We start from the raw sequence: 27,957 nt of genomic DNA on the forward strand, positions 1-27,957 counted from the left end.
AACAATATAGTTTTTTATTTTTCATTTTTCTTGCATTAGGAATGCAGGAATTCAAAGATGATTTTTCACTTTTTGTTTTCCCAATGAAAGAATAAAAGTTTGTGTATCTCTGAAAAACTGTAGCTAATGATATATCCAAGACTTTTCTACATAGGTGTTGTCTCAGTTGGGAAACAGGCACCTATCGTAGTCTGATGTTACTGTCTCAGTAGTTCTGTTCTACAATTATGAAAAGTGGTCTTTTGGACAATGTGATTTTCAGGAAGCTTAGCAGACCACAGCTGTAATGTCGTTATCAAAGGTAATTTTTAGATGAGGGTTGTCCCTGTAGGTTTGTATGATGTAATTAATGAGTTTATTTGTGGGATTTCCTTCCCTCCCCCAGCTCAGCTGGTCAGCTTTGCATCTAAGCAGCCAGAGAAGCTGCTCCTTGACCTTTGCTGTGCATTAGTGAAGAGACACGTGTCACTGTGTCTGTGTTCTGTACTAGTCAACAGAGCAGTCTGAGTCTCTAGAAAAAAGCAGGCTTTGTCACTGCTTCAAAGACTGCACAGAAAAGCAGAATCTTTCCTGGCCCATTTATCCTTTAGGATAATCCATATGCATGAACCTACCATGTGGCTTCGCCTCTTTATACTTTTTTTTATCACAGACTCTTGCTACTTTACAAGCTGTCTTTGTGCCATACTTTCAGGGGAAATCCAAAATCTCTGGATAAATAGGCATTTGGCTAGTAGATTAAAGCTTTAGTTGGAAAAGTTGTTTAAGAGTATGTGAGGTTTTAGATGCAATTAAGTTGCTTATCAAGCTTTAAGAAGTCAGCTTTGCAAATCTGTCATGATAATTGGCCAATGCAGATACGCTCTCCATTTTCCTAGATTAATTATTCCTGCTGGTAAAAATATTTCAACTCTTGTAAAGATAAATTAGCCATGCCAGGAAAGTGAGTGAGGAGTTTTTGTTGTGATTTTTTGTTATGATACTCAGCCTATTAGACAGGATGTACTTCTGCTGCCTCTGGGCTTTGAGGGAAGGGATTGCAGAGCAGAAGAGAAAGGTTGTGTTCATTAAATACAAGCTGAAATGTACGTTTGAAGGTTTTATTGACTGGGTCATCTTTAATTACAGGCAGCATTTTTCTTCTGTAAATATAAGAAATTAAAGGATAGAGTTAATGAATTGAGCTTATATTACATTTTTAGGCATTTGGCACTTGTGTATTTGATTTTTGTACTCATGCCTGACTGTATGTATTGCAGTACTCCTAATGATGTAGTACCATGTTCTTTTTTAAAATCCTGTATTGATGTCTTTATTGCTAGGGAAAAAAATCTTCCCTTCCTTTTCATAAGAAAAAAAAACCCCAAAATTAGAAAGGAAATTCAGTGTTTATCTCGTATAAAAAACCCAGTGTGTTTTTGTCGTTCATTGTGCTTTTAGAATTTAAAAAAAAACAACTCTGTTCATGCTAGGAAACCTGAAAAGTAGAATGCCAAGTTGAATTCTCTACTGGTCATTTTAGGAGTTCATCTTGATTTCTGCCAGACAAGTGCTTTAATCAAGAGAGTGGTGGATTCCAGGTTTTATCATAATGTGAAAAAGAGTAGTTCAGCTTTCTTTTATCTTTGCTTTATCCTGCAATAAAAGAAAAAAAAAATTGAGAGCTTTCTCTGTGTTTGAGTTTTACAGCCAAATCGGCAATACAGTTGTATTAGCTGAAAGCTGTTCGGGGGGGCAAGGCTATTTGAATTCACAGTGATATATTATGAATTACTGTGAGTTGTTAATTTTGGACTCCATTGCTAAAAGTTGTGCAATTAAGTTAACACTTTCTAGTATAAATTCATTACAGTTCATTTTTTTGTGTTTTTTTGAACTTCTATATCTGCTGTTTAGGCTAGAAATAGTTGAAATAACTTACTTCATTATGACAGAATGCCCTTAAATTAATGAATTCACTAGTACTGTATAAAAAAGTGCCAGAAGTTAATTTCTACATAAACAAAATCCTCTTAATTGAAACTGGATTCTTTATTTCTTCAGCTTCACTATAGAAAGCATTTTACCACTTAGAGAGCCTTTTCTAATTTTTGTTGTTCAGCTTGCTACATGGCCTAATTGGATGAGCACAGAAAAATGGAAAATGCTTAAGAAGCAATTGTGTGGTTTTATCACTAGACTTAACACAGTGCCTTTAAGCCCTAGTGTCACACCATCATAAAAGCTCAAGATGGGGATAATCTACTGTGCCACCTCTTTTTTTTTGTTCTCTTTTCTGACAATGGGTAATGGTAAGATTATTGATACAGTGTATTTGCTTTATGCAATCAAAGCTGAAACAGTTTCGACTCCTGCATTTCCTTAAGGAGAGTGTATTGTCTATAATACTTTATTATAGTTCACCAGAGTTCATTGCTGTTTTCCTGATTCCTTCATTTAGAGAGAGCCTGGAACGCCTTTCAATGTTTAAGAAAATGGAAAGAAAGCCTATGCCTTGGCCCTGCCAGCTAACTATTGGTCCTGATTTGTCTATAAGGATTGTGGCCTACAAATCAGTAAGTGTGTAAGATCATATGTTCCAGCGTAATTTGGCAGCAAGTTAGGTGCAACTACATGTTTTTTGTTTGTTTGGTTTTTTTTTCCTTAAAGCTAAGAAAATAAAGATAAAACAACATCCAGATAATTATAATAGAGATTTTTGTTTGATTGGAAGCCAGTACATCTAAAATTGTGGTTCCCACAGCAACTTTAACTTCACCATACACATTAAATAACTAAAATTCATAAGGTACAGAAATAGGAGTGATTACTGTCTGCTCTGGCACTTAGTAGTATTGAAGCTGATGACCCTGATTAAGAATGCTGTGATTGAAGATTTACATTCAGCATCAGTGGTATGTGAAACTTTATATACATATCTCTTAAGCCCTAGGCATGAGAAAAATTTTGGACATGTGTGCATAAAATGATGGGTGTAAATGTTTTACCAGCCATTGTTTCAAATCACATCTGTTGTTACTTCAGACTTGGAATAAAAAGTCTGTTTTTTCAGCTTGTTTGTACTGTTTGGCAGAGCTTGGGCCCAGTCTGTTTCTTACAATTTATATGGTTCCTTTAATCAGTGCTAGGAAAAAGTAAGTGTATTTAAAGGCGGCAAATGTGCAAATTTCTTGTTACTGAATATTTAATAGGTGACTGTGTAGTGTGGCAGTATTGATGGATCTGGTGAGATGGAGTTTGTTTTGTTATTTCAACATGAGACTTAGCCTGATATTATGAAGATGAAATGTATCTGAAGTCTGAGAGCTAGGTTTACTAGCCTTGAAAGACATGAACTTTCTATTTATAGTTATTAATTTTTTTTTTATTGGGCTATTGTGCCAGACCAGTGCAAATAGACAGAAAGAGTCCCCTCCCAAAGATGTTTACACAAAAAATAAAGTTAAGTTTGGGAGAATAAGCAACATGAACTGAGTGACTAGCCTGAGGTCATACAGCAGTCATAGTGCCGTAATCTATTCTGTATTTATAGTTTTCTGCTCAGTTCTACATTTTTGTTCTCATGTACTAGCTATACCATCAATTTCACTTAAGCGGAGAAAAAAGAAAGCAGTTTTATTTCCCTGTAGTTGGGAAATATTCAGTCATTGTAAATACTTATTCCTTCTTTCCCTCCCAAGAACATAATGCAACTGGGATCCTTTTGCCTTTTGGGGAAGCTGCAGTAATATAAGGTTTTTTTATCCTGTAGTGTAGTAAGCCTGATGGAAAACTTGGCCAAGCAAACTGAGTGAACATTGAGTCTTACTGTAACGTATTTCTTAATTCTTTGTCAAAAGTATTGATACAATTGGAGGTAGTAAATTGCATAGTAAGCAATTTACATGGTATCCTGTGACTCAAAGACTTCAACAACTGGCTTAACCTACAGGTTTAATGAAAAACCAGGACATATTTGTTGTCAATATGCTACAGTTTGTCTGTTAGGTCTCATACAGATGAAGCAGTGCTGAAATCACTGTGGTGGCAGCCAGAGGTGCATTATTTGACAGTCTTTATTAGTTCTTTATTGGCAAAACAATGCAGCACTCAGGCTAAGGATTTTTTGTGTGTTCTGTTATGTACTCTGGATCCCATTGAAATGTTAAACATTCCTTTTCTTTGAATTCTGATATCAAGGTCACAGAAGAGAACGTGAAAAAAGTTTGGGCAGTTGTGGATGCTAAAACCCTCAGAAAAGAGGATGTGCAAAAAGAAACTGTTTACTGCTTGAATGATGATGATGAGACAGAGGTTCAGAAAGATGATACCATTCAAGGTATGGCATCTTTATGTGCACCATGAAGACAAAGGGAAGATAATGGCTTGGACTCTTGGGTCACCTCCGGGCCTCTTAGTTTTATAACTTGAAGCCTAACTGTGGTCTTAAAATGTGAGCCCTGTAGGCTGGTGGAACACAGAGATTGTTGCATGAGACTCTTTGTTTTCACATGTTTTTAAAAAAAAATCTTATTTTGCCAGTAGTAGGAATAATAATAATAGGAATAACAGTAATAGGACTAACAACAACAATAATAGTAATAACAACAGATGGAACTTAGAAGGCACTAAGTTCCTTTCAGAAGCTTTTTGAACTACACACTGTGGAAGGCCATACCTCAGTTCTGTAGTGAGTAGTTCTGCTACCACTATTCTGTTTTTAGATCTTCAGTTGTACTGATAACATGAATGCTTTCATAGTGCTGCTTTTTTTGTAGATGAGCAAGTGCTCTAGTTATTCTGCACTTGGAAAGATGAAGCCATCAAAGGAGGGTTTAGTGTTCAGGAGTACTAGCTTTGCTATACTGTAACAGGATCAATCTGAAGAAGTGGTACGCAACATACTTTTTATGACCTGCAGCTTCTTTCTGAGCAGATTAATTTCCTTAGAAGACTACAGGCCCAGAATAAGCAGGAAATAGTGAACTTACTTTTAAAAATTGAGTTAAGCAAATCTGTTTAATTTTTTTGTGATTGCATAGATACATTTTGTTACTAGTTTTTTTCCATTCCTTTGCTATTTCAATCCCACACAAGTAGGGCAAGTATATTAACTATAAAGAGCAGGACTATTCAGATAACAGCATAGAGAGTGCTGTCAGATGAATAACATAAATTGAAAATTAGAATAAGCTGTATTTTTTAATATAATCTATTTCAGTTGTAGCATTCATAGGTGTTTCATAGCAGTATCAGATAAAGTCCCAATGGCAATATGACCTTCTTTAAGCAGAAATGATGGTTAAAACATGGTCTAGTTATGTTCTACAATTTCAAAACCGTGTAAAAAAAATCCAGTTCTTACAGAGAGTGCATTTTGAGGGATTTGTGACTGTTCTCAGCTAATCTTCTGACTGCTTAAGTTAGTAAGTAGTTGTGGGATACTAGTAAAAAGAAGTGGTAAGCAGTTCAGTGTGAACAAAAGAGATAAAAGATATCCCTGTCAGTGCTGTGGTATTTCTAATGCTAAAAGAGCTACTGATGCCTCCTGGACTTTTGTGAAGCTTTTGAGAAATGTCACAATTAGACAATATTTTGTATTTGCAGCACCTGTACTGAAATTTCTTTCATTCTGTGTGTTTGCTTTTCAGTTTGTAGGAAAATGTATCTTACAGGTTTTTCATCCAGGGATTTATCTCTATTCCTTCTGCTTTCTTCACACCTGAGGATATCATCCTTAGTCTGTGGCAACATAATAATGTGATGACATTACAGGGAGGATATTGGAAGCTGAGATAGGAGAATAAGCATTTGGAGCAGATGATACCTCTGAGAAATTACAGCTTCCTATTTTATGGACAAATACCTGTAATGTATAGCATGGGAAGTAAAATACAGAAATATATAAAAAGACCAGTTCTGCATACAAGAGTGTTTTGGTTTTCCATTTTGTACCTTGCTTCTACTGTTAGCACATTTTATTCTCTGAATCTCTTCTGGTGTCACCTAGTGTGGTATGATTTATTGTATGTTTGAGGTTGCTTGTATTATGTTTGCAGAGAATGTTGCAATCTGTTTGCTGAAATCTATTCTGATTTGCTTAAATCTATTCTGTAAGTGTAACTTTGTTAGGCAAGATGTTCCCTTATTTTCTTTCCTGCTCTCTGAGAGTACTTGCGTTACATAAAATTATGTACAAGGAGTGCAACTACTGTTCGTGAAGTACAAAAATGTGTCTATGGGTGTTTGGGTTTTTTTTGCTAACAGGGAAAGTAATTTGATGAGCATGTGTGGAACGTAGCTGTGGGGCACGAATGCATTGTTAAAATATTCAGAGAGCTAATTTCAGCGTTAAAATTGTAGGCCCATATGCTTACCAGATGCTCTTCTCTCATTCTCCAGGTTTTCGGTATGGGAGTGATATAGTTCCTTTTTCCAAGGAAGATGAAGAGCAAATGAAATACAAAACAGAAGCTAAGTGTTTTTCTGTTTTGGGATTCACTAGATCCTCTCAGGTGCGATACTAAATGTCTTCGGATTCAGCTTCCTGGGTTGTTCAAGGCAATTGATCTTGGTTTGAATTCAGTAAAGTCATAGCGTTGTTTTGAGTTTCAGTATTGGGAATGGGGCATCTCCACTCAGGTATGCAGAGGTGACTTATTTGCTGATTCTAGTACATGTAAGCAATATGTGGTCTTGTGAAGGAGAGAAGCTTACAGATGTGGCCATTGGTCCCTCAAGTAAAAGCAGAGCCACTGAGTTCAGATCTCTGCAAAGAGGAGTCAGAGGTATTTTTGTCTAATTTCATCTCACAAACTTTAATAGTCTGTCTTCTGTTCAGCTCAGGCAGCAGTCTTTCTAGGCTTTGTCCAGCCAAGAGTATGGCTGCTTCTTAACAAAAGTTTTTCCCTCAAGTAATGTTAAAGCAAGCCTGAAGCTGTCTCCATTCATTATTCATTCTCAATTCCTTAAGGATTAGTTTGTGAACCATGACTGGTCTCTTCTTTCTATTGTGACAAAACTTAAATGTAGTGAAGACTTCTTCACATAAGAACTTAGACAAAGGTAGCATAATTCAAAAGCTCTCCATATTTCTGTGAGATGCTTGGTGTTTGTAATGCACTTATCTCTACCAGTGGTATTGACTTTGCTATTTGTGGTCCCTGACAGTTGTAAGAAACTTACTTTGAGCAAGTACTTTAATAAAAGTTACCCAGCACAAGGTGATTTCCTTCAGAAAATCCAGGACTTAAGCATTAGCAAAGCCTTAGGCAAAGGCTTAACAAAATTTCTTGAAGAAGGACACATGAGGAGAGAGTACAGAGATATGAGTGGCAAGTAATTGCTGTGAATTTTAAGCTGCTCCCCATCTTTTTTTTTTTCTCTGAAAAAGTTTCTGATTGAAACTTTGCTCATCTTGGAGTTACCCACACCCAGTCCTCTTCACCAGTCAAAACTGAAATGAAATCATAGGGCAGTTCTACACCTTCACTTCTGACAGCTCCCAGCCCTCCTGCTCTTTGAAATCTCTCACTGCCTGAACAAATGAGAACTCTTGATAAAGGCCAAGGCATCATTACCTTTACAATGAAGGAAATATGCTAATGAAATAGGAGGCATTTGGGATCTTACTTTCAAATGAATGTAACTAAAAACCTTCTTACTTTACAATAGAGGTGTCACAGAGACCTTGTGCACGTTGCTAGATGTCATTAGCCTATTGCAGTGCAGTGTTCCAAAACATGAGAACATGAGGAGCCCGGAAGTTATGTGATTTACTGAAAGGAGAGGCCAACCCAATTGGAAACTGTAACCTGGTTGTTCCTTGAGGACTTTCAGACTTAGTTGTTGAGTAACACGAGAGCTTGTGCGCTGCAAGTGATTGATCAAGGAAACATCTCATGCTTGAGCTTATGTGCTCTAAATTGGCCAGGGCCAGAAAGGTGTTAGGGACTGCTATCTCCTGTACCAGAAACTGGATCTAATAAGTGAAATGTGTTTGAATCCTGTGTTCCAATGCAACAATTTCTTGGATCTCTCCATACATTATTAGCCTCCAGCTGAGTTTTACTATTGTCATGTAGTTCTGCAAGGTGTATTTCACCGTGTGCAGAGTTTTCTTATGCTGGAGGTTGGCCTCTTGTTTCAACTTAGTCTGACTTTATTTGAGAATGAAAACTAAGAGGAGAGCAGATGAACAAACTGTTATTTCACATGGATTTTTATTTTCCCATAATTGTTCAGAGAGTGTGGTAATACTTTCAAATACATAGTTAATGATTGTAGGGTTACAGTTAATTTTAGGATTATTTTTTGAGTAATGTAAATATGCATAAAATAATTAACAAGTTGTTTTAAAAAAATTTCAATGTACCAAATACTGATTGCTTTTAATTAGTTTTTATTATGTACTTCTCTTGTCTCTGGATTTCATAACAAACAGAAATTTTATCTTAAAGTGTGCTCTGGTCCTGTAGCCAGGAGTGTGAGTAGTTATGCCCAGTAGTAGCTGCACCTCCCCTCAGTGGAATAAAATTATTCAAGTGTGCTTGCAGGATTAAAATTACAGTGGATAGATAACGATATCAGGAAGTTTTTAACTACAGCTGGAATTTTCAAGACCCGTATGTTATCTTAAGTTTTGCCTACTAAATTTTATTGTTTAAAATGATAAAACTGACACTATTTAAATGTATGTTTTTATTAAATTGTTTTTTTAAAAAACTTCCATGGAAAGATGATTCATTATTGAGTAGAAAAACTGGAACAGCTCCAAATGCATAATTAAATAAGGACTAGAACCGCCTTATATTCTTTTCCTGAGTTGTTCACATCCTTCAGGAAAGAAGATCAGAGGCCACTTAAACTTTGATTTTTAATTTATAAGCCATGCAATGTAAATCAAGAAATAATACTTGAAAATATTACAAAGGGACAATTTCTTTTGCAAACAAGAAAAGGTGTAGTGATATGCACATCTAATTATGTATACTATGCTGAATGTAAAATTTCCTGAGCATTTAGAGACAGAACAGGAAAGAAGGACTGCAGGTAGAATAATCTGAGCTCACGAATCGTGCTGTAATACAGTCAACAGGTCTGCTCTGGTGCAGGTTGTCACTGCCTTCAACAGCCTATGGTAATTTGCTAAATAGAGAAGATAAAAAGATGAAATGAATGAAAGAAAAATCATAGATATAATGAAGTTCTGAGACTGTAATTCAAAGAGTTTTTTCTTTAACAAAGAGAGGTTATTTTAATCAGTGTCCATAGTAGTATGTGATATTTGTGACAGGTCTTCTATGATTGCAGGCTTTCTGTGTGTGTGAGCTGCTGTGGCTCCAACTAGTCCAGCGATGCCCCTTGATGAAACTATTGTTCCTTTTTGTTTTAGATTCAGCCATGTTCATGAATAGAATAAACTCTGCTAGCAGAAGTGCTTCTTTGCTAGCATAGCTGTATGACACGCCTATCCCTTGCAGCCCCCCAAATCACCAGGCTAGCCCAGATATACAGGGCCTTGAAGGAAGGCGGGTGAGGAGTTGGGCAAAGATTCCAAAGAGGCTTCAGTTCCCCGATGTGGTTGTCCAAGTTGTTTATTCCATGAGATGAAGAGGAAAAGAGAGAGAACCAGGAAGGGACAGGACCGTATCTAGTCTCAGGACAGGGAGGGCTCTGTGGCTCTCTGCCAACCCCATCGGGGCAGGAAAGAGGGGACCGTATTTATCAGATCCCAGTCATAGGGGTCCCTGGAAGGGGAAAAAGCATAGCCTGAGAGCATTGTAACAGCTGTATATAGTCTGGGTTGCTGTTGAAGTAGTTTTATTAATTAAGGATGTGACTTTTTGCAGCTCCTTTTTGATGTATCTTTGCTAGAAAAATGTAATAACATAGGTATGGTAACAGTTAGGTTTAGATCTTGTATTAACTATTGTAGTTTTCCACAATGACTTTTGAATTACAGAAGTATAATTCAGACTGGTAACAGCTGCCAGTAACACTGTCTTTCATTCCAGCCCATCAGTAGGAAGCTATGAGAATATCCTACCCAATATGACTGAATATTCATTAAGTGATAAATGGAGATAGAAGACAAATACAGGGCTTTAACCTCTATGCACTGTAACTAAATTTGGTGGTTTCTGCCTTGAGTAACACTAGTTGTTTTGTAATTTAATTGGTCCAGTTGCATTAGTGACTTTTTCTTTAGGTCAGGCTAACTCTTGATCATTTGAATCTGTAGATCCAGAGGCATTACTACATGGGCAACCAAGCTCTGAAGGTCTTTGCAGCAAAAGGTGATGAGGTAAGGTAAACTGAAGTTTAATGTTGAATGTATTTTGCTGCAGAAGAAAAAGAATAGTAGTGATGCTTGAGATGGTCGTGTCTTTCTGTGTTAATAAATACTTTTAATGCAGCTTACAGAAATGTCTTATTTCATTGCCCAGTAGGTTAAAAAGAAGTTGGATTGAACCCCAAATGAACACAGTATCTCATGAATAATGAAAAACTGATAGATACTATGTTTGAGCAAGGTTATGAGGCACCTGAAATTGGTGCTTAAGTCAATTCTCATGCAGAGCAACAGTGTGCCCTGTCACTGTGTTATTTAGAACAGACCTTCAAAGTACTGGAAGTAAAAATCTCACTGTGGTGCTCTAATGTGTTCCTTTAAGGGACTTCCCTCCTTTTCTCTATCTCATGCAAAACCTCTGAGAGTTCTTCACACCTGGTGAAAAAGGTGGAATGTGCTGAGTCTAAAGTTGGCTCAGCTTTGAATGGATCCACTATCATGATGAGATTTGACCTTTCTGCTTCTTTGATTTATGAACATGAAAAAATGCTTGTGTTAAAGTTATAGCTGAAATGGAAACTAGTCTTGACTAAATCAATACTGTTGAATTCCCTGTGAAATATGTATTTCATGATTAAGAACTTGCATGATTTTTAACACTTTTTTCCCTCCAGAATGCAGCAGTTGCTTTTTCTGCACTTGTTCGTGCATTGGATGAGTTGAAAATGGTGGCTGTAGTGCGCTATGCTTATGATAGAAGATGCAACCCACAAATTGGAGTAGCTTTTCCGTATATTAAGGATGCATATGAGGTAATTCTTCTCTCTTAGCCTTCTACAGAGAGACCCAGAAGCAACACAGTATGTCAGAACTTTTGCAGCATATGTTTCCCCTGATCTTTCTTACGAGAGACTATTGAAAGAGCTAAATATGTATAGCATGGCTGAGCAGTGATGGAGGTGGGGGCGGACACAACAGTCTTCAGACTTTTGAAGGGTATAAACATAAAAGATGGAAAGGAATTATTTAGGGTGGTATGAACTGGAGGAGGTAATTGAATAAAGAAAAAATGAGGCAGAGAAATGTTAAAAAAAATGAATCCAGCTTTTGACTTTGGAATACAGTAAACTGCGATAAAACCTCCCAAAGCGCCAATATATTGGATATTTAAAGCATGAGTAATTGGAACTCTGCACAAGAAAAAGGGATCAAATGGGTGGGGAGGTCTTTATTCCACAAGCAGAAAAATTGAGTGTAGCCATCAAGATGTTATAAAATATAATGCTGTGTTTTATTCTGATTTAAAATTGTGTTGCTCTGTAAATATTTTAAGTGTTTTGATGTGCACAGACATTACATCTCCAGATTTTTCATAGGTTTTATATTGCTCTGACATGGCACTCTGGGGATACAGATTTTTTTTTTTCTTCAGGCTCAGTTGTTTTATCTTTCCTCTTGCACAGTGTCTCATCTATGTGCAGCTACCCTATATGGAAGACCTAAGACAATATGTATTTTCGTCCTTGAAAAACAGTAAAAAATACTTTCCTACAGGTAAGATATTTGCTGGTCAACTGGAAAAGTAACCTGCTTGTTGTCTTCTAAGATGCTCCAAAAGAGAATATTTGGCTCACCAATGAAAGCATAAGTTTTGTTGTTATTTTGACTTAGGAAGACACCCAGGTATTTGAGCATCCTTATGGTGATATCATCTTGAAGTGTAAATGTGTGTTATTGCTTTGCCACTTCAGGTGCAGGCTGAGCAGAGCTAAGTTTGCAAGCAGTATTTCAGCTGTCCTGTTAAATGACTTCTAGCTCAGGTTACAGCATTGTGAGTCTTGCAGGATCCTGTGATGGAGAGCTGCGATTAGTCCTCTGTATCCTTTGATCTTTGAACTCATTTGTGGGAGTAAATGGCCAAACCTTCTGGGATCTACAGTGTGTGATTAGCTAGCTAGAATTAGAGCAGAGGCAGCTGCTCTGTTGGTGCAAAGCTGGTCCTGTAGCCATTTGCAGTATGGCCTATTAATATAATGTACAAAGGCAAAGACGGTATTTTCTGTGGAGTGTTATTAAACCGTGTGCTTATTGGTGTCCAGGTTGAGATGGATGGCATCTTTGGAGAACAGGCAGCTACACAAAGCTTGACTTGCTGTTCTGAGAGTTTTGCACAGCGATGGGTCTTAAGTGGATGTAGTTTAAAATCCAGTTCTGCTTCTTTCATTTGTTATGAGATGCTTTGAATGGGCACCTGCGCGTCAGGGTATATTTAGCATGCTGGTTTGTTTCTATAGCAGTTATTATTTTCTTGCCTGTAACCACCAGTTTAATAACAAATCTAAAACTGTCTTACCAAAGCAGTAGCTGGCTATTGTGAACTGTGTTAATTTGCAATCATAACTTTAAAAATTTATATTATGCCATTTCGTTTTGCAAACCAACTGTTCTCCTTATTTTCTAAGTGGCCTATAAACCTTCTGTTGCAAATGAAAACATCTTGAAAAAGAAGAAAAGCTAAAGCAGAAAGGCAACAGTAATTGAGGTTTTGAGGAAAAAGAAAAAGGCTTTATGACTTTATACTGTAGTCCTTAAATAAAGCCGGGGTTTATTATTGTGTCCATTATCCATATTCTTTATTGGAACATCTATAGCTGCAGTGTGTTCTGTGGCATGCAATGACTTGGTGAAAATCTCACATTGTGAAGCGAATCTTCATTTATAAATTGTTTCAAGAAATCCATCCATCTGCAAGTGTATTTAATCTTCCTTTGTATGTAATTGCTGCCTTAGTGGATCAGTTATCTGCTGTTGACTCACTGATTGATTCTATGAATTTGGTTCATGAAGATGGAGAAACTTTTGAGGACCTATTTAAGCCCAGCAAAATTCCAAACCCTCGTTTTCAGAGACTATATCAGGTGAGATGAATTATATGGTATTTTTTTTAGACTTTTTTTCTTTAAATTTTTCACCTCTGTCTTTCTTTGATTCACATTGGAAAGATATGCATTCTGAAAATGCAGATATAAATATCTGGCATTAAAGTATGTGGTAACCAGTGATTTCTGTGTTATCCCTGACATAAATTTATTTTTAAAATTTCTAGTTTCCAGGAAGCAAGGAAAATTATACCTGTGCTGAGGTGTCTACAGCAGCATCAGTGATATTCACAGACACATAGACTAGGCAAGTTAAAACTTGCCTCTCAACACTGTATTGTGGAAATAGACTCAGTCTTTGGCTTTTGGACTAAGAGAAAAAATTGGCTAAAAATTTGGGATATCTTCAGTTTCTCATTCTGTGTCCCATCACTTTTCTGTGCATTGTTGCATCTGGCAGTGTTCCAGACCAGGTCAGTCTGAGGTGAACTGGATCAGTAATAAATGGTTATTAACATTGTTGACATTTAAAATATTCTGTTGGGGTGTCTAAGCTGATGCACTTTATGAGCCAGCAGAACAGTTCACACTTCCTGCAGTTATTATATCAAGCTGTCTCCATTTTGATTTACATTCCTTTCATGTCACGAAGACTTTCATTGCAACTGTGAGGATGAGAGACTTAATTATACATTGGAATGAAAGTGTTTAAAAAATGACACAGCAAATTCAAAAATAAAGAAAATTATGTTGCAATTTAAGTAACTGCAGAATTGTACTGTATACAGAACCATGGAGATAAATTGAACATGTGACTCTGCTCTGAAAATTCACCAAAAATGGTATTATAGCAATCACATTCATCATATCTCAGCAATTCCGCATGATATATTTTGGTTTACAAGTAGGAAGAAGATGTTTTTTTAAATTAAGAAAACTTACCCTAGCTTCCCAAAGCCTTGCTTCCTCAGTGTTGTTAAAATAACTAAAGGATCTGAAGGTCAATGTGTGTTTCAGGAACACATGTAAGCCCACTGTCTTCAACCCTACTCTGATTGACACCTGAAGAACTCAGAGGTCTCATCAAGTTCTGCCAGTCATATTGACAAGACAGTGTGCAACTGAATACAAGATTTGATCAGTTGGAGGTTATTGCAGGGCAAGAACTTAAAATGAACTGACCTCTGCACAACTCTTATTTTAGGAAGGGTTGTTAAACTTGGATATTACAAAACTTGGGCTTTGCTCGTAAATTAAACACATGGGGGATAGAATTTACTCTGTTACATTGCTAGATAGAGTTTTGCATTCTTTTAGTTTAGTGGATGTCACCTATTGGTGAAAGATGGTTTTTTTAGGTGTGCTGTTTGTCTTCTGAAACAGTGTGATGGTGGTGTTCCAGGACTTGGGTCAGTTGCTGCTGGAAGAGAGTAACTGATTAACTTCTCAATTTCCTTAGAGGATAATAGGATTTTGTAAGAGTGAGTGCTACTGGTAGAAGAAGCATTTATTGACTGAATGTACTGGGTAGGATACAATTTCTGTCCTTGCTGTTCAGAAAGCCCTAAACTGTCAGACCCCTTAGCGCTTTCTTTTGGTCACACACAGCCCCATTTGTTTGTCTTACTACAAAATTGCTATTAATCTGTGTTAAGTTGTTCTCTCCTTTGCTGCAAAGATGTTCCAGGTTCTTAGTATTTTGCTCTTAGGCAAAGTGGCACTGCTGGTTCCTTAAGAACTGTGAAGAGAAATTCTGCATTATCTTTTGACTGTAGCCAGTAAATGGATTGGGCTGAATAGAACCTATAAATGGTTTTGAAAAGTAACTATGAAGAAAACTCCTACTTCATTTCCTTGCTTTGTTGCCTCATGAAGATATTTTGAACGATAAGTGACAAGAGCCAGAATTTAAACAAAAACATCAAACTAAATTATATATCTGGAAGTAGTGGTAGGCATCAGGAAATGACAGAGTGGGTGAGAAGTAGTTGTTAATGCTTTCTGGAGTGGAAAATGAGAATATCCTATCTTTCAACCTTTATTCCTTGCTTCCAGAAAAAAAATTAAGTGAACTTCTGTAGCTTTTGTAGTGGTAGACTTCCAACATTATTGTTTAAGTTGTCCATCTTAAATACAGGATTTGAAGCACCTAAGATGTTTAGGGGATGCAGTTAATTTCATTTGTTAGCCAAATAAAAAAAAATGCTCAACAATGGTGGTTCTGTAGAGAGATGGACCTGTTGGTCTGTTGGTGTATATATGTCATTGTTTATCACTGAATTAATGGTGTGAAGCCCACTTCATTGCATCCATTGACCAGTATCTTGGTGTGACCCCTGTTCCTGAAAACTGGCTGTGTCTCTTGAAGTAGAAATGTAAGAAATTAGGCAAAGCAATTAGGAGCTAGTGCCTTGGTGACAACCTGCATGAATAGAACAGTGAGTCTGCAAGGCAGTGGCAGTGTGAGTTTCTTCTAGCTTTGAAGGTAGGAGTGATTCCTGCTGGACACAGAAGGAAGGGGTGAAGAAAGGTTAAGAGGGATGGTGTTGCTTTAGAGACTCCAGGTTATCTATTTAACTTAGTCTCCATTTAGCACCTGAGTTTTGACAGTACCTGCCATCTCAGGTTTCAGATGTAGTCATCTACTTTAAAAACAGGTAAAAGTGGATGCTGTGCCTGCTCAGTCTGCTCAGCTCCTGCAGCTGCACACATTAAGATGTCAGTTACAAAAGCCTAAAATACATAGGGATAACAGGAGACTTAAGTTTTTTTGCTTTGTGAGTTTAATTCAATTACCTAATTTTTTGTTGGTTTTTTTTTATTTTTTTTTTAATCACAAGAGCCATTACTGAAGCTTCCAGCAGCATTTTTACTGCCTTTCAAAATAACTGTGCCTTAAATCATTACAAGTGTTTCCAAATCAGTAGCCTTGTACAACTGCCTCCTTTTGGCAGTACATTCTAATGTGGACTGGAATCTTAATGGCAGCCTGAAAACACATTAGTATTGATGTATCACATATTGTCTTGGTTTTCTGTATTGGCAGATTTCCAGTATGAATAGGAGCTTTTATTTGCTTTGATTTTGTTTTTTAAATTAATGTCGTGTCTGACAGCCAACAGGGGAGCAAATCTCTGCTGTATTCCTAGTTTACTGAGTAGGTGCCTTCACATGGGTGTCTAATGAACCTAGTACAATAGGCATAGAAAAAAATTTGTCTCCTTTGCATATCACATGTTTTGATGTGTTTGTGTGCATGCACTGGTATCTGTTTATTTGTAAATGCACATACCTCTCTACTGCTATCTCACACTTCACAAAATTGTAAAGATACTTACTTTGTTTTCAAAGCCCTCCATGGAATTTCTGTAGCCCGCCTCATTAACCTCATCTCTCCCCGTCTGCTTGACTCCGTGACTGTGTGCACTGACTCTACACTTGGGTGAAAAATCCTTCTCTGTAGCCCTCACCATCTGTTCCAGCTTTGTGCATCTGTCAGGTCCCTTCATTCCCTACTCCTTTCAAAGCTAGGTTCCAAACATTCATATATTCTGTACCTCACCTCTGCACATTTAATATTCTCTCTTTCTATTTGCATTCTCTCTTAAGCTTGTGAACATTCCTCCTGTATGCATACTGAGTTTAATTGACCAAGAAGAAATATTTTCTTTGAGGGACAGTAAACTGTTACAATAACTGCAATGTGTGGTTGGGATAGATCTCATTTACTTTAATTTTGAAGTGTATAGAAATCTCTCCCATGGGACTGCTTTATAAGAGAACTGCTTTTTAAATGTAGAGTGAAGCTAAAAATATGAACAGTTGCAGATGACCGTTTAATTCCTGGGATTTTTCTAATAATTTTCATAGAACTCATTCCAGTAAGTGTGGGAACATTCATCTGCATCAGTATTCTTGTTTAATATCATTAATAATCTCCTTAAACAGTTGATCATAGACTTTCAGTCCAGTGTGAGGCAGGATATTTTCAGCAATACAAAGGTAGTGTGTTTAATATGGAAGATATTTTGCAGTTACCATATGGTGTACAGCCATTACATTGGAAGTTTTTAATATAATTGAAAGTTCTACTTTGCTCAGACTGTTTTGTTTCTTGCAGTGTTTGCAGCACAAGGCTTTTTACCCTGATAAGCCTCTGCCACCAATAGAACAGCACATTTTAGAAATGCTGGAGATGCCTTGTGTGGTAAGAGAAAGGTGTCAGGCTCCTCTGGAAAGAGTAAAAGCACTTTTCCCCCTAAAGGAAGTTGGCAAGAAAAAAGAAGAGAAGACTGCACAAGACATCTTCAAAGACAAGTAAGTTAGAGATGTATTATGGATTTTTTTTTTGAAACTTTTTTTTTACACTTCAGGTTGTTTTTGCTGGATGAAGCAGGCTCAGAATCTTTTGAACAGAAAATCAATGAGTTACACACTGGAAAAAATGCTGATGGATAGAGAATGTTGTGGTGCCACAGAATGTCTGGAGTATTTTGTGGATAGTGGTGGTCATATTGTTGCAGTGCAGGACACACGAGGCACCAGTAAGTTCCTCATGTCTGTATTTGCTGCCACAGAATCACAAAATCCATCAGATTGGAATGGACGACTGCAGGCTTCTAGGTCAGCCTGTTGCTCAAAGGCCACCTGTGAGATCTAAGGACAGATTAATACAGTCTGTTTTCAAGGACAGGGTTTGCATCCTTTCTGGGCAACCTGTTGCATTGCTGCTTGTTTCCTGGTCAGTTTGTCCTAGAAGTGTTTATAAAATAGTTCAAATAACAGTAACAGATGATCTAATTTAGTTTAGAATAAATGCCATGGCAGTTTAAATTAGCTATAAAGTTGAGCCTACCTTCTCAGCATGCTTGATTTAGGTAATTATCTAGCTTTCATTTTGAATATCAAAAGAAAAGCAGTTTCATTATTATCTACTGTGCAATTAATGTGGTTGTTTCCAAAAAAATCAAGCTGTTATAGACTCTTCCTGGAACAGCTATTGTTTGAACAGTTTTAAGAAAGATATTTTTGATGTTATTGAATATAGTGTGTTTAGTTTATTTGTGCTGCAGATAGGAAGAATAAATGCTAAATTGATACTGCTGTTGTACTGTCACCTCAGCCAAATCAATTTGCGTAAACAAAATCTGCTTCTGAGAAATTAATTTACTGAAATCTATAATATAACTAGTGGGTCCCTGAGATGCTGGAGTGTTCTCAGCTCCTTCTTCCTTTGTTTTGTCATTGTTGGTTCAGTTCTTTCAGCACTAGGAATGACATCTTTGAGGTGTTTTGAGCCCTTGCTTAGCTCAGTCCTTTACTCTGTGTTGGGTAGAGCCTCCTCAGCATCTTGTCTTTGGGAAGACATGACACAGGACTCCTCACTTTGCTACTTGAGACTAATGACCACATTCCTCTCTACAGACTAGGACACACCTGGCTTTCTTTTGTTGTTGCTGATTTCAGTGTATTCCTTGGTGTATCTGTGAATTCATACTGATTAAATTCTCTTTTCCTTACTCCATGCCTCAGTTTCTCTGGGTTTATGTACATAAGTACATTCATGTATATATATCTTAAATAAAAGTGGTAGAGCCAGATTAGAAATAAAAGGCAAAAAATTGGGCTCAAACAAGCTAGAGAGAGAATTTAAACAAAAAGCAGTGACCCATTACTGTTAGTTGCTTTAAAATATATCTTCCCAAAAGCATCTGACAAGCAAGAAGAAAATCTATTTTTTTAAAAAACTGGCTTCCTATAGAGGGGTGATAAAAGTAGTTGTAAAAGTAATTTAGATAGAAATTGATGTTGGGCATTAAAATGATATTAAAAAATAAGCTGTAAAGGAAGTAAAAGATACAGACTCAACTATGCAAAGAAGAATGAATGATAGTTAAGATTTCTTTTTAAATTGCAGAAAAATGGTATTGCTGTAGTAATGAATGGGACTGGTAGTATTTTATCATTGCTACAACAGCAGTCTTAACTGTATGTTTTGGGGAAAATTGAGATGATATAATTTATTCACTGGATCAAGAAAAGTGCATCACTCTGCAACAGTGATTAAGGAAAATATTAAATTACAGCAGCACTGACACAGGTTGCCCAGGGAGGTTGTGGATGCCCCTTCCTAGCAGTGTTCAAGGCCAGGCTGGCTGGGGCTTTGGGCAGCCTGGTTTGGTGGGAGGTGTCCCTGCCCATGGTAGGCGTGTAGGAAGTGGGTGATCTTTAAGGTTCCTTTCCAACCCAAACCATTCTGTGATTCTAAATGCTATGGTTCTATGAGATTCAACTTAGTAATACTAAGATATAGGTTGCACTTAAGTATTTGGAAAAGTTGTTTAGAAGATGTCTTGACCATTATTTTTGTTTTCTGTAACTGATTTCTATCTCCTGTCATCATATTGACCAGATTCTTCTCTGTTAATTTTTAAGGTCTAATGGGACTAAAGCAACATAATTGTAGGCATGATATCTTAATAGAGATTTCAGTATTCCTTTGTATCACTTTTGCATGAGACCTCTGTAGTTAAAAAAATCCAGTAATATAGAAAACATTTTACTTTTTCCTTCTTAGGTTGGCTATGGAGACGCTGTTATCTCATCCAGCTTTGTAGGATATGAGAGGCTTTTATATTAATGTAGAAGTGGGTGTTTTAAATTAATCTTGTATTTTATTAATTTTTCTCAAATAGTAATTGCACGTTTTGCAGTTTAAAAATACTGCTAATCAGTGCATATTCTAAATGTCAGATCCTTGGCTGGTATAAATGGCTATGAATTCATTACTTTCTGCTGTGCTGCACTGATTAATGACAACTGTAAATTTGGTCCTAGGCTGTTAAATGCAGCATCATCATTTATTTTCTCCTTCCTCCAATCCCTAAGCATTTTGAATCAGTAAAAATAATGCAGGAAGAAAAAGAAGAAGATTGATTGCCATATACTTTTGGACGAAAATACTCAAAAAGAGAATTTTTGTTGTTCTTTACACCTTTCATCAAAACATATTAATATACAAGATTTCTGGTTCCAGTGGAACTTCTAAACTCTCTGGTGGTGATAAGTATCAGTTTCTCCTTTTACAGAGAGACACACTGGTTGTTCAAAACAATCAAGCAACTTGTTCAAGGTTAGCCAGAAAGTCAGCAGAGTTGAGAATGAAGCAAAGGTATCTTAGCCTTGTCCTTAGGCATAGCTAAAGTCATCATTTCTCCTAGAGTGATAAGTAAGGTTATGCTGAATGACAGGAGTTGCTGAGGAAAAGGAATTTCATTTTGGTAGTGACAAAATTAAGTAAAGGACACAGAAGATTTCTGAAACAAAGTGAAATAGACAATGATTGTAAAGTAGGGGAGAGAGTGTGCTATAGAAAGCAAAAAGGAAGACTGCACAAGTTCTTTCTAATAGTTGATTGCTTCTGTAACGTGCAGTGCAGTTTTTGCAATCACTTCTAATCTTGCAGAATGGAAAGTGTCTTCTAATCCAGGATCTCTGGCTTTGTCCCTACATCATCGTGCAGTTTCTTCTTTTCACAGAAGGAGAATTTTTCAGAAAAAATTGTTACTTTGTTTGGGGATTCCTGGAACATAAATCCTGCCCTTTGAGTTGCTGAGTAGCTTTCAGTCATTCTTAAATGGAAATCAATTCATCTGTGTCAGATGCCTGACAGCATCTGATTTTCTTCCGCTTTTGTGATTATCTGGATTTTCCTCTGTTGCTGAGATGTGCTCTGAAGTGTTACATGTTAGATTTAAGTTCCTTGTTTGAATGTACACCTTGCTGTATGTTACCTCTAAGGACAAAGCAAGAAAGTAGTCCAAAATCACAATTAGCTTTTTAAAAATAAAAATAGTCTTTTGAAAGCATTTTGAGATGTAGCTTAAAATGTCCTAAGAGAGTTCTGATCTACTTAACTGGAGTTTGTTTAGCAGGTTTTAACAAATACAAGGTGCAAGTTTACAGAGCTGTCATGTGCTAATGGAGAATAGTGGTCATTAGGCTCAAAAGCCAGTGTGTAAACAGGTTTGTATTAGCTATAAATTCCAAGACAGGATCTAGCAGGTAGTGATTGAACAGTAAATGAATGTCTTACTAAAATGGTACATTTTCATTTACATTTCATGTTTATAAAAAAAAATCTAGTGAAAATACCGAATGTCATATTATATACTGTAAATTATAAAGGCTAACTCAACATAGAGGTTCTAAATAAAGTGTTTGGAGATATTCTGTATTTAGAAAGATAAAGAAGGTTTGTATAAGGAAATTCATACCAAATTAGTGAAATAAGCAGTAATAATCTCATACTTTCAACAAGTGATGCCTTTGCTGGATGCAAAGATGGAGTTTGGTCTGTTTCTACTGTCTGGTTTGTGCAGCCCAAGGGAAAAATAAGGCATGTTTAAGTGTTGATTTTGGAACAGTTGTGTAATGAAGTTTAGTTCAGTGTATATTTCATTAATTGTTGACTCCCTGGTTAGTAGGCAGGATAGTCATCTTCAAGTGTTTATATTCATTTTTGTCCTTCTCACTTGCAGTGAAGATGAACCGAGCCTTAAGAAACCGAAAATTGAAGATGAGGGAGAGAGCTTTAGCATTATGAAGCTTGCTGAAGGCAATATCACCTCTGTAAGCATATTTTTACAAATCTGATTATCAAAGGGGAAGATTAATTCTCTAAGTCTATTGTAGTGAATATACAGAATTCCTGATAAAAGGAGAGTTTCTAGCTGAAACATGACTGAAATACTGTCTACTTGTACATTTGAGACTCTGCTAGAGATTCTGAAGACAACTTTCTCTACCCTTAGGCATGTGTTAACACAAGTTTCCATCAGTCGTAGATATTTTAGGACAAATTTCTCTCCTGGTGTTTAGAACTCGAAAAGAAAAGCCTGAGGATCTGAAGAAAACAGAATTGGAGCTCAGTGGTTGAATTTTGTTCTTGCTGTCTTTCATATCTTCTGCAACATACAAGTTGTCTCTGTGTATTTAATCAAAAGTATTGCTGTGATTTTAGACATTGTTCTCTGCATTAGTTTGGGGGCTAAATCAGAAATTTGGCTTCATCTTGCCACTAGATCTAACTTATAATTTTGTGGCTAGACGAAACCTGTATCATAACTGTGCACCTTCCTTTATTTGATGTTTTCCTATTATAAAAAAATAATTAATGAGCTAACTTATTTAAGGTTCATTTTGAAAAAAGCATTATTGATACTTACGAAAATATTTGAAGTCTAAAAAGATTTAAGTGTTCTGCACTTCTAATATAATTTTCTGATATTTCCTGAAAAGAGGCATTGCTAGATCTTGAAGAAATACAGTGAAACCAAGCAAACTTATTGCAAATCCATGAATTATTTTGACAGCAAAGCTTAAAAAAAAGTAGGAGAATTATGATTGCTGATAGAAAATTTTAAGATTGTTGGGTTTTTTCCCCCTCAAGTTAATGCGTCAATTTTTCAGTGTTTATTTATATTTGACCTGGTTTTAGTTCCTTTGAAAGGTTTCTGCATTTGCATGCCCATTTAGAGCATTTAGACTTTAAGATGTCAGACTCTGCCAGGAAGCCTAGATGATTTAAGTGCAAGCTTTTAATTTTGAGGTCCTATTGGAGTGGCAAACCACTGATTCTGTACCCACATGCCTCGGAGCTCATACTGCTCACTAAGCAGTTGGTGAGATTGGAGAGGTCTAAGAGGTCTGTGCTACAGAAGATCTCAAAGCTGGACTAGCAGATAACCTAAAGTGTTGTGCTCATGTCCTCTCAGCACCAGGGAAGTGGTCAACTTGTCACAGTGCAGCAGAGTGAGTTCATCTTGCTCATGTCATAACCAACCTTTGCCAGGAATACTGTGCATTAACACACTTTATAAGACTTGCATTTTTGAGTCTGAATGCAGAGAAGTACACAGTTCAAATATTCAAATAAAAAGAAATGTAAAGATTCTAGTTGCCTGACATGAAGAAAGAGATGCATTTTGGAAGACAATTGAATTGGTTTTGTACTTTTTGTAGGTAGGCAGTGTTAACCCAGCAGAAGATTTCCGAATTCTGGTGAGGAAGAAAAATGCTGACTTCAAAGATGGTAAATTACTTTTGTCTATCTTAATTATATTAGTAGCACTTTCAGAGTTCAGTAAATGCAATTCATTTGTCTAAACATAAGTTTCTAGTGCAACATCAGTTGCTCTGGAATTTACAGGTTAGCTTGTAGTGCCACTCAGCCAAGGAAGGTGTCATCTGTAATTCCCATGTTAATACTTGCCTTCCCCAATTAAAAGTATCAGGTAGCTGTGTTTGGGTAAAAAGGCACTGGGCAGCTACATTGAGGCACCTGAGCAGCCCATCAGTTGTCTCTAACAAAGACCCCTTGGTATTGACTGACTGCCTCATTCAGAATGAACCTCAGCTTCTCATTCCTGGGATCTTCCGGGTCTGAACTGGAGAGCTGTTGGGCATGCACAGTGTGAGAAACCTGTCTCGTGTTCCATGAACAAAAAAAGAGACTCGCATGTCTGGGATTTAAATCTTCACATGCAAAGGTCACGTCTTACTGCTTGTGAGTGGAAGAAAGCACAGGTGAATTCAGAATGGAATAAAAAGGTAGTATTTGTAATCTGAAAGTTGAGAGAAGGCTCTGTAAGCACTGATTCTTCTCAGAGACGAAAAAGAACACAAGCAGAGGTCAAGCACTGTCTTGCATGGCCTAAGTCTGAAAATGCTATGAAATTATCATTGGTTTGTATGGTATTTCCCTCCTGGAGTAGCTGTACAGGGATATATGTAATCCAAAGGTGTCCTAAAAAGAAGGCACAAGATGGACAGGGTCCTTTATCTCATAAAGGGTGATTGGAAGGTTGTGGCAGAGTAAACCTGATCTGCCAAATAGCCACTAATGTCACATTCCTTTTCAAAGATTTGCAGAGGTGCTTAAGTGAGGTACTGGGTATTTCAACAAGGCCTTTGGTCCTTTTGATGTAGTTTCAGGAGTGTGTTTAGCAGTATATTGAGTTGTAATATGGCCTGTTAAATCCTGCATAGCTGTTTCCAGAATTTCCAGACCTCTATGCTAGCTAGGTAGATTTTATACATGGATTTTTCATTAGACCCAGAAGAAATTATTTATTTAAAAAATATTGAGTTGTATTCTTAAATCTCAGCTATATTAAGATGCGGTAAAAAAAGCATTGTACAATTCATTAGAATACAGAAAATGTGAAACAGTTGACTACTTTGTTACAGTGATAAATTTTATCATGTAGGAAAGCTTTGAGGTAGAAATAAGTATAGTGATTATCCTTGAAGATGGTTTAACTATAAAGAGTGTTTAAATATGTCCACTTGGTAGCTGTGCTGGAGATAACTGTAGTACATGGTTGGAAGGTTATGAAATTTTGAGCAATTTGCTTTTATTCTCTGTGATCTGCTCTGTAATGATAAGGTGTAGTTAAACAGAATGTAGTGCAGTCACCCATTTAAAGGTGACTTTTATTAAATCTCTCCATTTAAAGGAGAGATAGAAGCCACTATAAATAAAAACATACTTTGCATATTATCTCTTTCTTCTGGATAATCCTTTTTGTGCTTTAGAGCCTTTTAGGTAGCTTAATATATTGAACATTGCAGGCATGTTTTTAATGGCTTGCTATATTGCACTTTGGTTATGTAAATAGTAAATTCTGCCTTAGAACTATTCAGTGGTTCTAAACAGTTTTTTGGTATAATTTTGTCATTTAATGATGAATTTTTTTTCCTTCTGCTAGAACATAAGAAATATAAAATTTCTTTGCAGAAAAGGATAATCTGTGGCATTCAAATACTTATTTGTAAAAAGGATAGCATTTCGTGTGTCAGGATGCAGACAGGAGAACTGCTAAGTTGCATTCTGATTTTCTTTCTTGTATTAAAAAAACATCTACTACACTCTTCCTAACTGAATAGAGCTTACATTCACCTTTTAAAATAACAGCAGTCCTTTCATTGGGAGGAGAAAGACCTTTCAACTATTTGATTGGAGGTGGGTTGTTTTTTAGTAGATAGAGAAGTTGTAGCAGTAGGAAGAGTTGTACTTCAAATACTGACACTACAGTTGCTTTTTAATTCAGCTGCAGGTTAATGGCACACCCACATCAAAATTATAAAGTTAGCAGTATCAGAGGGTGGCAAGGTGATTATTTTTCTTTTTCATCTGAAACAGCTTGTAGGAAGTCCTGATGGTATATTTATCACTGAAAATAGGTACCAGTATATTTCCTGCAGTGCCCCTATTGGATATGTTAATCAGGACTTGTACCTTTCCTAGCAGAAGTCTTAAGTGGAAGCTAGTCTGGGTCTGATGCTCTGTAAGAACTTGCCACTAATGCCTAAATATGTATCTGCAGAAAATCAAAGATATTCAGATTAGCAAGGGTCTTAAGAGATAGGTTTTCTGGACTGGCAGCTCAACTCCTGAAACAATAGTCGACTTTGGTTTTACCTGAAAACTGCTTTGGGGTTACGTGGTGAGATATGTTTGATGGTTTCAGCTTACTGGTTAATACTGATACTCATGTAACTAGAATTGTGTTCCCTTACTTTCTTATCCTCATCCTTACTTTCTTATTTGCATTCATGGCCAGAGAGACATTATCTTATGCCGGTCTTATTTTGAGCAAGTCACAAGTGTACAGTCATCACAAAGAGATGTCTCCTGATAACAACTTCTGACATTTTTGTCAATGACTGCACATAAAATAGATCAGTTTACCTGAGTAGAATCTAATTGTTGCTCCCAAGGGCGTACAATGAGTTTCTTCATTTCTGTGGCTTCAGAGAATGCACTCAGTGCTTGCCATCTTTGTAATGCCAAAGGAGTAGCCACATACTACCAGTTCATCCTCCTGTTTGGAGGTTTCCATCCATGTCTGCATCTCTGGAGAGCAGATCATGTCTGATGTGCTGTGTTGTGTTTTCATAGACTTCTGTATGAGATAGAATCAGGGGAGTAAGAAAAGGTATTTACATGTGCATATAGTGTTTTCTTTGATTTGTAAATTTTCTGTGTGAGTTTATAGGCCACATTCATTGCATCTTACAGTACTCCTATCTGAGAACATGATGTTGAAAAAGCTTTTTTAATTTACTGATTTTCAGCTGAGGGAGAAATCTGCATGTCCAGAGACAAATTGTTGCACAAAGCTCTCATTTCTGTATTTATAGTAAATTAGTTAATATATTTCTCCTATGCGTTTCTAGAAAAATATAGCTGAAAGAATCAGTAACTGCATGTGAACAAGGATGATACTTTATTGCAAGATTTTCTGTAGAAATAAGTATAGTTAATTGCCTTTCTGGAGCTACGATAGTTTTCTAAAAAGCAAATACTTAATTATTTGTTGGCATGTTTTTGCAGTTTGTCTGCATTTTTATCTTACTGGATGTTTTTGTATATTTTAGAGACTATTCATGCTCTACTGCTAGGCAAACCAAATGCAATGACTGGGTTGATGAAAATGATTCAGTCATTAGAAGGGTTTTTGCAAACCAAATACCTAAGCATATAGAATCACTTTGAAGTTTTCTGTATAACTGCTTCACAGAGAAGATGAAGCCAGGTTTGTCTTTGAAGGGCACAGTGATTGGGTGAGACTCAAAGCTCTGAGTTGCAACAAACAGAATTTGAATTAGATGTTATAGGGGAAAAGATAATAAAGATCGCAATGATGGGATTTGCGCAGAAAAAGGGGCCCATGAGTCTTTGGAGACTCTCCATCTTTGGAGCTACATGGAACTCAGGTCTCTGGGGCACTGAGGCACCTGTTCCACAGTGAACCCTGTTTTTAGCAGGGATTTTGGTCGTATGTCCTTCAGACATCCAGCCTCAATCACGGTGATCCATACTCACAGGTCATTTAGAGACACCATTTCAAAACTGAACAGCACCTCAGAGGGTATTGGATTAGTTCAACAAGCAACAGCTCTTGGTCTTAACATTCTTATTTCTTAGCTTAAAGACTAAGGAGGCCCTTAAAAATTAGTACATTTTTCAGTTCAGAATTTCTTTCTTCTTTTCAGTTCTAGAAAGATGATACAGAGCAGTATTTTAAAATGAATTATCAGGTGATTTAACTGATTTGTCAGTGAATCACACCTTAAACACTGCCCATGAATACAAATCATTATCACCAGCAGCACGTAAATCAGAAGATTAACGTGAGTCTTTTGTCTAAAGGAAGACTTTTTTTTAAACCTGATTTTTTTTTTTGGGGGTGGGAATCTCCAAGGAATCAAGCTTGGATTGTAATAATAGACAGTTTTGGCTATTATTGTGTAATCTTATTGATATAGTAATCAAGACCAAAAGCTGAACTGAACAAACATGAAAATATAACTGCACTTCTGTATTGTAGCTGTTCAGAGATAACAAGTGAATATAATTGTTCATGGCATATTTCACAAAAAATGACAGCACTAGTGAATGTATTTTGGAGTAGCAAATGTATCCGAATGCCAGAGGGGAAGGGATTAAATTCTGCTAGAACTAAAAGATCTTCTATTCTGGGACTTATTTTTTCCTGCAGTTCTCCAACCGTTAATAACTATATTTGTTATCTAACCAGTCAGGTACAGTAGAAAGAGGAAAGAGGACATTAAAATTTCTTGGGATGTTCTGCAGAATGTGGTGGTTATTAGGAGTGCTGGAAATTCCAGTTAATGCAAAATGTAGAAGTCTGTTGTTCACTTCCTTAAGAGTGTGTGGAGTTAGGGAAGTTGGGAGAGAAGAAAAAAGCTACAATTACAGAGGAATGTCCTGAATAA

General features: G+C 36.7%; 1 protein-coding gene across 4 annotated transcripts in view; it reads left to right on the forward strand.

Annotated features, from left to right (window-relative positions):
• Positions 1-27,957, forward strand: part of XRCC5 (X-ray repair cross complementing 5) — a 50,465-nt gene that overhangs the window by 10,117 nt on the left and 12,391 nt on the right. For all 4 annotated transcript variants that reach the window (XM_030277271.4, XM_072932038.1, XM_072932037.1 and 1 more), the window contains 10 exons: positions 2,441-2,555; positions 4,180-4,318; positions 6,382-6,494; positions 10,223-10,285; positions 10,948-11,085; positions 11,737-11,827; positions 13,064-13,191; positions 17,273-17,469; positions 21,693-21,783; positions 23,176-23,245. In XM_030277271.4, the coding sequence (XP_030133131.4) occupies positions 2,441-2,555; positions 4,180-4,318; positions 6,382-6,494; positions 10,223-10,285; positions 10,948-11,085; positions 11,737-11,827; positions 13,064-13,191; positions 17,273-17,469; positions 21,693-21,783; positions 23,176-23,245 (1,145 nt within the window). The remainder of the gene's footprint in view (positions 1-2,440; positions 2,556-4,179; positions 4,319-6,381; positions 6,495-10,222; positions 10,286-10,947; positions 11,086-11,736; positions 11,828-13,063; positions 13,192-17,272; positions 17,470-21,692; positions 21,784-23,175; positions 23,246-27,957) is intronic.

The sequence above is a fragment of the Taeniopygia guttata genome, chromosome 7, assembly GCF_048771995.1.
Source record: "Taeniopygia guttata chromosome 7, bTaeGut7.mat, whole genome shotgun sequence".
Taxonomy (NCBI): domain Eukaryota; kingdom Metazoa; phylum Chordata; class Aves; order Passeriformes; family Estrildidae; genus Taeniopygia; species Taeniopygia guttata.